The 12,341-nt window shown below is 36.9% G+C and overlaps 1 protein-coding gene across 4 annotated transcripts in view; it reads right to left on the bottom strand.

Moving 5' to 3' along the window:
• The window catches only part of LOC121319738 (tyrosine-protein phosphatase non-receptor type 12-like), a 51,239-nt gene extending 41,193 nt beyond the window's left edge, over positions 1-10,046 (bottom strand). For all 4 annotated transcript variants that reach the window (XM_041257483.1, XM_041257484.1, XM_041257485.1 and 1 more), the window contains exon 1: positions 9,671-10,046. In XM_041257483.1, the coding sequence (XP_041113417.1) occupies positions 9,671-9,769 (99 nt within the window). In that variant the 5' untranslated portion in view covers positions 9,770-10,046. The remainder of the gene's footprint in view (positions 1-9,670) is intronic.
• Positions 10,047-12,341: the final 2,295 nt, after the last annotated feature.

Raw genomic sequence — 12,341 nt, 5'->3', positions numbered from 1 at the left:
AATAGTGTACAGTATGTGAAAGATTTTGAAATATGTTTTACAAATTTCATTTTGCATGCGTTTCAATGTTTTATTGTGCAGAAAAGTATTCACTGAGAAGCATGCCCTAAAGTGGCATTTTTTTTTTTTTTTTTTTTAAAAAAGGTGTTGCAGCCCCTCAACCCCAGTCCTGTTGGGACGTGCTAAAGTACGAGGAAACACCCAGATCATATTTCTACTCGGGGAAAACCCTGTTAAATAAATAAACAAAACAAAAAAAGACAGCTAAAGCATTTAAAATGCAACTGGAACAGAATCCACTGTACTGGAAAGTACTTGAAGTTTTCTACTAAAATTAATATTTTAAAGTTTACACCCTAAACTCATACTACAAAGCAATGTGTGCAATAGCTATTTTACACTTTTACATGTTTCCATTAGGGTGCAGACACTAAGAATACCTCAAAAAAAAAAAAACACCAGACATGATGTCCTGGAAGTCACTAAAATGCAGTCATTGTATTTTGCCTCTAATTAGCAGTTGCCAGCATTTGTTCTCATTTACCATGGTTGCTAACAAATGGCACAGTGCTGCAGGAAATTAAGGTTCCTCTCAGAGCAAAGCAACTTCATCGTTCTGAAAAAAAAGCAGATGTGGGATTGTGATGCAGTGATCCATTCCATAATCACATTAAATTTGGTTCCTCTGGAAATGGGAATCCTGGCTTCTGCCAACATCTGCGACCGAGAACATTTCTTTAAAATAGTAATGATTCTGTCACAGGAATACCAGCATTTGCTACTTAATGGATTAAATCTCTATCTGCATGTCAGCAGATAAAAGCTGAGGGTACTTTTAGCCTTGCAGAGCCCAGGGATCATTTCCCTTGAATACAGTTGTGACCCATTTGCTATAAAAAGTAAAAACTACATTAGAAAGCAAAGTTACATTGTCAGACACTAGATTTTTTTTTACTAAGAATGCATCACAGAATAATAAGACTTAATATGGTACATGATACAGCAAAGGTTCCCCCACCACCACATTTGTTTTTTTAGCTAGACAATGCAAATATCACCAACTATAAAATCAGATCTTACTGTACAACCCTAACAATGCAGTGCTTACTCTGAATAGTTATGTATTCCATGATTATAAAGAAAAAAAGTTTAAACCACACGGTATACTAAATATCTACAAACAACCACCATTTAATGCCAATAAGGACCAAGCATTGTCTTTATGCAATCACTGTGACTTTGGGTATTTTGAACTCAGAATTTAAATTACAATTCAAGTAACTGGTGACCTTCAGTCTCAATATCTGTAATGTATTTTAGTTATAGACGACATGATGAAGTGGAATTGATTCCAATTAATGGCTCGGAGTCCAAAGCGCAATCACTTTTAGGACTGAAGGCCTAAATCTGTTGCAGCAAACCCTGCAGACAAATCGAGAGCACAGAGCTTATCACCGTTAGTTCTGGGGGTTTAGTCGATGTTGATATGTGGACTAATATGAATACAGATGATCAATGAGATCAGTCACATTCACTTACCCTCCTCTGATGTGATCAACTATGCATTGCTGTAACTGTGTCAAACACTTTCTACATGTTATTGATTTATCCACTTCTACTTCTCATTGTACGGCCTCTTGTGGAGAGGAATTTACAAAAACTGTAAAATAACAATCAATCAATCACATTGTGGCAAAGCCCTGCTGCTGTAAATAGTGTGTGTATGGGAATGTAAAGTTGGCAGGGATGGGGTTAAATTTGTCCCTGCCAGCAATCACAGGTGTGGCCATTCCCCAATAAGGTAATTGATGCCAACTGGAGTGGCCAAATGTATAAAAAGGAAGCAAAATGACTGGAACAAACAAACAGCACAAGGGCCAAAATAAAAGCTTTAAATCAAAAGACAAACAGTTATAATACAAAGTAATACAAACGCAAACACTCACCTTCAAACTGCTCTACCAAACAAATGACTGCTACCTTTTTACACATGGCCACTCCCCAATTACCTAATTGGAGAATGGCCACACCTGTGACTGATGGCAGAGACAGATTTAATCGCTGCCAACTTTACATTCCCACACATATGCTATTTACAGCATCAGGGCTTCTGCCCTGCCACAAACACACAATGAAATACTTAAGATGTGCAAAGCTCCACACAAAAAAAAAGTCACTTAATTCATAATACGGTATCCTTGCTGAAATTATTGATAGGAGAAATCACCATCATCGTGTGTGCAAGACATCAGCAGTGACCATTTGGGTACCACAGAGTAGCCTCAGAAGAAGCAAATAAATCTCAATATTGACTGTTTATATTCATTGACTTTTTATTTATTTATAAAAATTTATAGTAACTGCTGTATTGCACTGGGTGATACAGTAGACACCAAAACATACTAAACATAGCTTGCTGTCATTACACGTGCCAGTACTCCAATTCAAATAAAGAAGTTCAACAAAAGCTATAAAAAGGGTAGCCTATAAATTACACATTTCACAGTAAACCACAGCGAAAGAAACCATAAGGAAAACATTTTCTAGTGTGCTAGTCCAAAAACAATCACTGCATAATAATTACTAAATATTTAAATGCATTTTTTTTGCAACACCAAAACATGTTCTGAGAAATGAATGAGAAATATGTACATTTCATCACAAAATGTTGATTCTCAAGATGAAAGCGTAAGACAAAAGACAGGTGCCTTTAAGAGATATATTTAAAAAAAAATCAATCTACAAATGTGCACTAAATCTGACTCTTTCGCACAACCCAATCAATATACAAGCTTTTGCAAATATCTGGGTTAACAGGAATATGTGAAAAGTAAACCCTGGATCAGTGTGGCAATTTACTAATTCCATCTGGGACATTTCACACACATTCCAAGCTCTCAAGTAATTAACTGGTGTGTGACACTATATTAGCATTTGTATATTAGTCAAGCAGACTGTAAATTTAAACCCTGCTTTCTGATCATTATTGAAGGAGTGCAAATGTAAGTACTTTGCATACAATAACTGCAACGTTTTCTACGAGAAAGCAGGACACATTCGTCTTCTGCTTTGACCTGCTTTTTAGTTGTCCTACCTACAGCAGATGGATCCGGGCTGCAACTTGAGGAATAGGCATAAACTCACAACAAAAATACAAAATAAGGGGCAGCACAAATTCTTAAGAGCCCTATAAACATTAATACAGGGGTTTTCAACTATATATTCACTATATAAAAACTGATGTGAAATACAAAGTTGTGTGAATCTGTGACCTTCGACCTCACCCAGGTCAAATAATGTAATCTTGGATTTTTGTCAGTTTAACAGATTGTAGCCTGGGCCCTTACATTTCCTGCAAGTTTCGTTTTGTGCCTGCCATTGGTTAAGGCACAGCACAGACTTGATTGCAAAATATGTATCTGCAACTGAGTATACTCTCCTCTCCTTAAACTGAAGCTTAACTGATGCAGCTGTAACAGCTATTCATTAATAAATTAACCAAGGTGCCCTATTTACACAATTGGCTAAAATAAACAAATAAGTGAATTAAATATAAAAATCTATACTGAATTGTGCACGTTTAAAATTTGTCCCCAGCAGTGGTACTTCTGTCAGCGCATGTTTTGGTATTTTAATTGACGTTTCTCCAGGAGCTGTAATTACCACTGTTCAAATCCAACACTGTGCCTGGAAAAGAAAACATTGTTAGAAGTGGTGGAAATGTAGATATTGCATTTTCAGGTCTCTGTCATCATATTTCTGCATGCAACACAATTTCCCCCACTCATCTATGCTTAAGTTTCCCTTTTCCTTTGTAGCCACTCTGTCAAGGCTTTTGATGCTTTGGCCATCTCTTTGTCACTCAGGGTGTATGTCCTTCCTGTTCCAGTTGTTAGCTCCACTGATGTCAGCACATCCCCCATGTCTACAATAAAACTGGTCTGAACGGCGTGGGAAACACAATGATCATGCTGGTCCACTGGGGTGCAGGAAGTTAATTTCAGCCTCCTGTTTCTTCCGATCAGCAGACACCACCAGCCCAAGCCACCAGTGACTATCATAAACAGTAACATATCCTTTCATAATTGGTGTGGAGTCTGGATCTGGTCATAGTATGGACGCTGCAAACTGGCTTTTGTTGCCATTCATTTAATGGTTCCTCCTACACAATCACAGTGTCCCTTGCCATGAGATGTTGCAAAGTAGTTCCTCTCTACTTCCGTGCCAAAATCTGACAAACGTTGAGGACATTTTTACGAAAAGCAATGCCGACAGTGACTCAAAGGCACTTCTATAGTGGCACTCCATTGTGGAAGCTTAGAACAAAATCAACTTTACATTCTGGTGTGTTGTGCAGACACACACACAGCATGTGTACCGCTACTGAATGCCAACACACACCCCTTTGGTTTTCAGCTCTGCAAATATGGAGAAGCCAATCTTAATTTCAGGATGCTGTAATTTGAAGAAACAACGGGCCTCTGAAAAACTGCAGAGAACAAGCCGTTTGTGTTGGTGCTCCCTCCTTCCTGACAACTGTAAACAGAAACAAAATCTCTTTCCAGATGAACATCTTCCCTCTTGTAGAACACTCTCCTCTGTTAGCGTTCTCTACCCAATTTTTGGACTTGGATCCGTTAGGCATCCCTTCTCTTCCTGTAAAGCCTTGGCTGCCCTGGACATGTGGTAGATAGCACCAAACTCTGCAGCAGTCCTCCATAGAGAATAAGACATTGGGAAAACTGTCAAAATATGAACTTCCCGACTCTGACTGATATTTGAATTAAATTCTCTCTTCAACTGGGCCATCATCTCGATATGCCGGAGCCTGCTCCTTGACTGTTTCATGGTCTTCCACTTCCGTTTGTGGGAAAACCTCCCTCAGCTTTCTCTTTCTTACCTTTTGTGACAATTTCCTTCTCTTCAGTGGAGATTCCTCCAAGGCCTTGTTTATTTGTGAAATCTCATGTTCCTTTTCAGCTTTGAAAAATGTGTTGCTTTCAGGATGTTTGTCTTAAACAGCATGGAGGGCTTGATTCTCTGGAACTAGACTCCTTGGGGTCACTGTGTTGGAAATGATGTTTGGTCTTGGTCAGGAGGACGATGTGCTAGCAACTTCATACTAGGGATGTGCTTTTTATTAACGTTTAAACGCAGTGCAGATGTCAGCGTTTAAACATTTAAATTATGTCAACGTACACACACTATTTATTACATTATGATGTATACCGACAGCCTTGATTAGTATTTCCTAAGCAAAGAAACCCTGAATAAGCAAATAACATTTGAACATCGTAAAGACTGAACTACATAGTTAAAAATAAAATAATGTACACACCGAAGTATATATTGAAATTAGGGCTGTCACTCGATTAACATTTTTGAGGAGTTTATTTAACGTTAGAGTCATCCGTACACATCCGTACAGTCATCTAAAGTAGTTATAATGGGAATTTGGTCTTTTCAAAAGCGTTTGTACCTTAGTAAATGTCTCTTTGTATTTGTACCGCTGTACCTGTGCTGGCCCTGTGGCACAAAGTAATAAAATATTTTTTTTTTTTTTTTTTTTTTTACATTTATCCAAGAACAAAACAAATAATACATTTTACAAAAACACAGCTGCATATGTTAATCTATGAAATGCAGACTCCAATACATTGTTATAATAACGCTACTATTCAGGGATCGGTGTCACAAACACAGACACTTCCTTTTAAAATCGTGTTATACATATTCACAGGGATGCAAGTGCTAAATATCTGCCGAAGCATTACGTTTATTACAGACGTTTGCTTTGCTTTTAATTCCATCCACAGTAATTTCTGAATGCTTTCATTTCAACTGATGAAGCATTGAACATGTTTTTGTGGTATGGCAATTTTGTTTGACAATTTGAATACCATGGTTCTCTCGCTCGGTTCCTCAAAATACTTCGAAAACGTGGCTTTGCTTCGTTACTTAATTTAGAGGCCATTTTATTAAAAAAATATATATAAACAAACTTTAGAAAAAACACACTTGTCATTAACTATTACACCGTGGAAATGAAAAACAGAGTGCACCAATGAAGCGCCAGATCAACAGAGAATAAAACCCGCCCCAGTGTCAATCTCTCTGATGCACCAATTACAAAAGCTACTCGGAGGCAACTGCCAAAGCCCTTCCTTTTAATAACATCCACCCCTAGCATGGCACCACAGCAGGTGGATACGCAACTGACTGCTGTATGTGACGATAAATTACTAAAATGAATACATTAAAACGTGCATGAAATTTGTCCCGTGACCGATTATACACCTAGCATTTAATTCAACGTTTAACCCTTCTTTGGAGTTTATACATTTAAAAATTCCCATCCCTACTTCACACAAGGGTAACAACTTCTGGCCATACACAAAGTTCAGCTTCTGGTGGCCCTTAATCTGCTTCTTTGTTAAGGTGCGACCTTTAGTGTGGCGCACTCCACGATGCTTGATGTCTTTACGCCAAGAAAGTCATTGGAAGTACTTGCCATTTATGCAACAAATTGTCTTCAATATCAAATAGACTGCAAAATTGAAAGAATTTTTGTTACAAACATTTAATATCAAGAATGTTAAACTGATAAGTATAATATATAAATATGTTTTGGAAGAGTACCAGTTTTAAGGACACACCTTAGTTGAATTACAGTTGGGTTTTCTTGTTTTTCACTTTATAAAAGGGTACATTCAGGTCTAAAATTTACGCTGTAACCACTTCTCCCAAAGGAAAACATGCATGGACATTTTCATCCAAATCAAAAGGAGGTTTTTGGTGATTGACCATATAGTAATCGTGACTTTAATGTTTTTGATGTTGTAAACATTTTAAATGGCACACAATTATGCTGAGGTGGGAAGTAAACGGTAGTGTGAAACATTTAAGCTGAAACTTTGACACATGGGTACAGCTTTTTTTCTTTTTAAGGTTAAAAACCACTGCATTATTGTATATTCCATACACAAAGCTCATACAGAACAGTAATGTTTAACATGCAAGTCAAATCAATACAGGATATTCAAACTGCAAACCCATCACTCAGATTACAACCACTCCATGAGTCACATCAAAACTGTAAATACACAGAATGATGTTAAAACAAAGGGAATTTGCTCTCTTTATATTTTAAAAGCTTTAAAGTCAATTGAGCTCTTGCAACTATTTACTGTACTGAATTTTTACTTTACATTTCCATTTACTAAGATTTCATTGACATGCATTGTGTTTTAAATATCACCACAACAAACTGTAAAAAGAATGGAACACAGGAATGTATTTCAATTGCATTTTACATTACTTCAGTTTACACTGTTTCCACAAGGAAAAAGACTACTGGGCATACTGTACATGTGTAAGAAAGAAGGAGAATAAGAAATGTATACTGTACATCCACTTGCACTGTGTCCAACACTGAAAACAGAAAGAGTGCTGTGTATAAAAATGACAACTGTTGCTCCCATTATCTCTTCTGAATGGTTAAATATGTAGTTATTTCTTTTGTACCAATATCCACTGCAAATAAATAGTTGAAGCAATTATACAAATCTAGAAACTGGGAATATACAGCGCATTTAATGTGAACTGGAAAGCTGTGCAAAATTAATGACCAAAACCTACCATTTTAATATCGGACATGACATGCCCACCATGATAAGGGGCTGACTTACCTGTGATTGCATTCAAATTATATGCACAGAGACCATCATAAAAATGTTTAAAAGCATATCAACTATACCAGTGGTTCTCAATCCTGGTCCTAGGGGGCCACTGCCCTGTTGGTTTTTGTTCTAACCAAGCGCTCAGTTACTTAATTGAACTAATAATTAACTTAATTTGACTTTAAATAGTGTAGCTCATAAAAAGTTGGAGAATTTAAGTTCCTTATACAATTATATACCCAAGTTGAAATCTCCATCTGTTTAAAAGAATTAAAGCTCAGATTAGGCAAATTATTAGTTCAGTTAAGGGTTCAATTAAGTAATTGAGTGCTGGGTTGGAACAAAAACCAGCAGGGCAGTGGTCCCCCAGGACCAGGACTGAGAACCACCAAACTATATAATGGCAGTGGCATCTACAGGAGTATTTATTTGATTTTACATTAATGACCTTTTCTCAGATTCAAGAACATACACATACCACACTTTAGCTATATATTCCAAAATTAAGGAATATCAAAATTAGAACTGTAATCTCCCAGACTGCCACATCTGAAGCATCCAGATATTCCAGTTGTTTCTATGAAACAGCAATTACATCCCCAAGAGAGAGATATTTTTGTGTATATCTATCTATCCAGAGAGAGAGAGAGAGAGAGAGAGAGAGAGAGAGAAGCTATCTGGAACATTAACAAAATCACGTACAATACACAATAACTTACTACAATATAACAAACTGGTTTTGATCAATGTCATTTGTCCTAAAAAACAAGAAAAACTGTGCTTCAAAAATTACTAATTATTTATCAGCTCATAATTACAGTCCTGCTATGAATAGCTCGCCTCGTTTAAACAACTGCATTGTTTGGCGAAGTTTAATACATTTCAGGGGAAGTCTAACAACTGCCTCATTTCCCAAACCCCACTTCCTTTCGTCTTCCCTGCTCACACGGTGGATCCAACGCCCCTGTTCCTTGCGTAATATCCGCAAACTCCCAACATTTTTTAACACAATCCCAGATGACATTAACATCACTCATTTGCCTTTCCTTAAGACGTGCAGAAACTTTTGCATTGCTCTATGTTACAACACATGATGTCACTACCCCACTAATTATTTTCTCTCTATATATACACACACACACACCCACACCTGCAGTGTACAAAAATGAAAAACATTTAACAAAGTTTTTTTTTTTTTTTTTTTTTTTTTTTTTTTTATGTACAACAGGTTTGTTTGATTAGAAAATAATTTGTTGCAGGGACTAATTAGATATAATATCTGATTTATCAATTAAAAAAAAAAAATCACAAAAAAACTAGACATCACGCGCAACAGATATAAAGCTACAATTAAAACACAAACCGACATGTTACAGATCGGCAAACCTTGCAGTTTACGAAGTGAGAATTTAAAAAAAAAAAATCAAAGGCATATTCAATGTTAAAATTGTGATGGGACTGTAAAATCCGAGATACTTTGAACCCCTCTCCCTTCCAAAGCAGAACATCAATCCCCCAGATGAAACGATTGTCTGATACAATATTTTACCTACAAATACAGCACTTGGATGGTATTTGAAAGAATGCAAGTACTGCGTTTAACACCAAAGATCGTTTCACCTTGTAAAGCATAAGCAGAAATTAGAACAAAAAAGGTATTTACAGATCACCCGTTAAGATGCTGTAAACCTCACGAAACTACATTCCGAATGGAAATGTGGGACCAAGTTTAGGCCGCATAAAAAGCCTGGAACCGAGCAGAGATGGGAGTCAGAGAGAGAACACGAACTGGCATCCCCCTTGACCCACCTCCTCCCGAAACACACACACTCAGACACAAAACCCCTCGTACACGAACTATCGTACTGATCTTGAACTGTTGTAGTGATCTTAAATCTCTGTAGTATTTTAATCTAATGGCAAGCTCTTTATATTTTTAACATTTGTAATTCCAGCCCCAAAAGACAGCCCCACCACCTCCTCCTCCTCACCATAAAGTCGCTGCCGAAGTTATCCTCCCCTTTTTGGTCCCCGGTAGTCATGGCCTGGACTCGCCGAATGAACCTCTTCAGAATCTCCACCTGATCCATCCTTCGGACAAGATGAAGCGCCACGGCTTTCACGACAAAATCAAAGTAAATCAAAGAAAAAAAATTAAAAAAAAAACAAGTCAAACTATATATAAAAAAAATAAAACCACAGTTTCACTTTAACATCTTCATCGTCCCATATTTAGCTAGTTGTTGCTTGGATGCCAAAATTAGTCCAATTTATTATATTGTTTTCTCTTTAAAAAAAGAAAAGGAAAGAACACACTCCCAACCTACACCGCTTCATGCCTCAATATTCTCAACTAAACCAACTCACAGTAACTAGCTGGACCGCCCCAATAGTCGCTCCGAAGCAACCTGCCCACTTTCTGAATATCAACTCTCATTGGATCATAGTTAAATTATACTTAAACTTGATTGGGTCGAGTTCCCGTCAATTAAGTAGACGAGCCCATTTCAACTCATTTTCTCATCAGCTTGATTGTAAAAAGCGTCAGCAAATTTATTTGTTGTTTGCATTGTTGAGTGTGCCCATCTGATGGAGGGTAGTTTTGCTGGAAAAGCCGTCTTTTTGTTACTTGGATGTTACAGCTGTCAGAGTTTATGAAAAATGAGAAATGGGACAGGATGCTTTGTTGAGTACATTTAGTCCAATAATGTTTTTGTTTGTTTGTTTGTTTGTTTGTTTTTATTAAATGTATCATTTTAGCATAGTCGGGGTTAAATAAAAATAAGACTTACTCAACACGGCAATAACAATAGTCTCCCACTTCTGGTGATGCTATTTATATTGGTAAGGCCAGTTTGTGTTGATTTAAATTACATTGGATGAGAAAAAAATGAAACATATGATAGTCTAGAGTACTTTAACAACTGAAAAGAATCAGAAGCATTAAGAATCATACAAATCATAGTCGTGAACCCGCAGCATGATGGAGACTGATGCAATTACCCCGTGTAATGCCAGAGTGAGTGTGTGTGTGTGTATATATAATAACGTTTGTGGCATCGGGTCAATAAATATATAGAGTTTCACAAGATGTTTATTTGCATACACTACAGTCAAATATGTGAGCTTTTCAACAAACCAAATCTTTGTTTTGGTTTACAAGTTATTTGTCTGGTGTTAGAAAAAAATAACTAGTGGTTTTCTAATACTTGCTTTCATTGGGATTTAAATATACAGGCTATACCTACTGTATACTTACTGCATATATGTATTTTGTTTCGCTAAGTATGCCTGCTCACATTTCCAGTTTAATCAGTCTATTTCTGGAATAATTTGTTTTAGTAAGCCTGCCTTTAAAGACACCATTAGTTAAGTAATTAGTTTCATCTTTGTCATGAACTAGTTGCTATTTACTGCATGAAAAGATGTGTGGGAGTAGGGAGGTGGGGTTATTGTGCATTTCTAAGAGGCTGAGTAAAAGTGAACATTAATACAATGATTCCTTGTGCACACATCACAGGACTACCAGTTACTGTAGAGGGTGCTTGCTTTTATAGACAGTATGCAATATTTGCTTTCTAATATTATAGTATATATAAGTTCTTCAAAGCCTCAGTTGATGACTGCATAAACTAGAAAAAACACTGTGACTGCTTTAGAGATGTATATGAATGTGATGGCCCAGTTCATATTTGTTGACCCACTTTCTCAACCAGTAAAACCATAAAAGGATTGTATGTATTTTCTAAGAGCAAGTTTTTGTAACTGGCCACAGAATAATGTTTCCCTAAAGGAATATTTTTTATAAATCATTAATCTTGGGCAAGAGGTTGGTTATCATTGGACAAGGCTATCCCAGGAGAGAAGAGGAACCCTGCTGTTCCTTGTGCTTCATATCCCCCTTTGGGGGAGGGTTATCCCATGCTAACCCTGATAGCACAGAACCATAACAATGAGGTGCTGTTTCAGTGTGGTAGGAAAAATTAAAAAAAAAAAAAAAAAAAAAAAAGATTAATGAACTAAGACTATTCTATTATCATTCTGATCTTAACATGCTTAGAGATGTTTCTGAGTGTGTCCAGTACAAACTGTAAGAATACTAAGATTCTACACCCACACTTACAGAGTAAGATCCTTTCCAGACCAAATGAACTATTAAGATCATGGGATGCGGTTACATAAGCAACTCTTCTGCAACACAATATAATGAATAATAAAGCAGGGTTAGGACAAGCTGTACCTAAAACAGTATTACAAAACTCTAATAAAACACAACTGAGTCTGTTCAAAAAGCTCCTGTTATTTATCAGGAAAAGTCGTTTTAGAAACTTCTCATGCCTACACGATTCTTTCTTGTTTAATGCTGTTGCCAGTCATGAATAAATGATTGGAATTTTGTGGCTTGAGGGAGGTAAAGGTCATGTGACTCCCAGAAAAGTGGGATGGCCACAGCCTTCTTGTGAAAGGCCTTGTATTTCTGGAGGCTAAAGGGAACAATCTCAAGGTAGGTAAAAACAGGAGAGAGATGAATCTGAAAGCTGAAGAAGCACAAGGCTCTTGAGGCTTCCCATGTTTTAACCATACTTATACAAAGGTAAAGGTTTATAATCGTGCAGGCTCATTTCTTGTTTTTAAGACCCATATATGTTTCTTCCAGGCGCA

The sequence above is a fragment of the Polyodon spathula genome, chromosome 8 (genome assembly GCF_017654505.1).
Source record: "Polyodon spathula isolate WHYD16114869_AA chromosome 8, ASM1765450v1, whole genome shotgun sequence".
Taxonomy (NCBI): domain Eukaryota; kingdom Metazoa; phylum Chordata; class Actinopteri; order Acipenseriformes; family Polyodontidae; genus Polyodon; species Polyodon spathula.
This window is presented reverse-complemented; position numbering and strand designations above follow the sequence as displayed.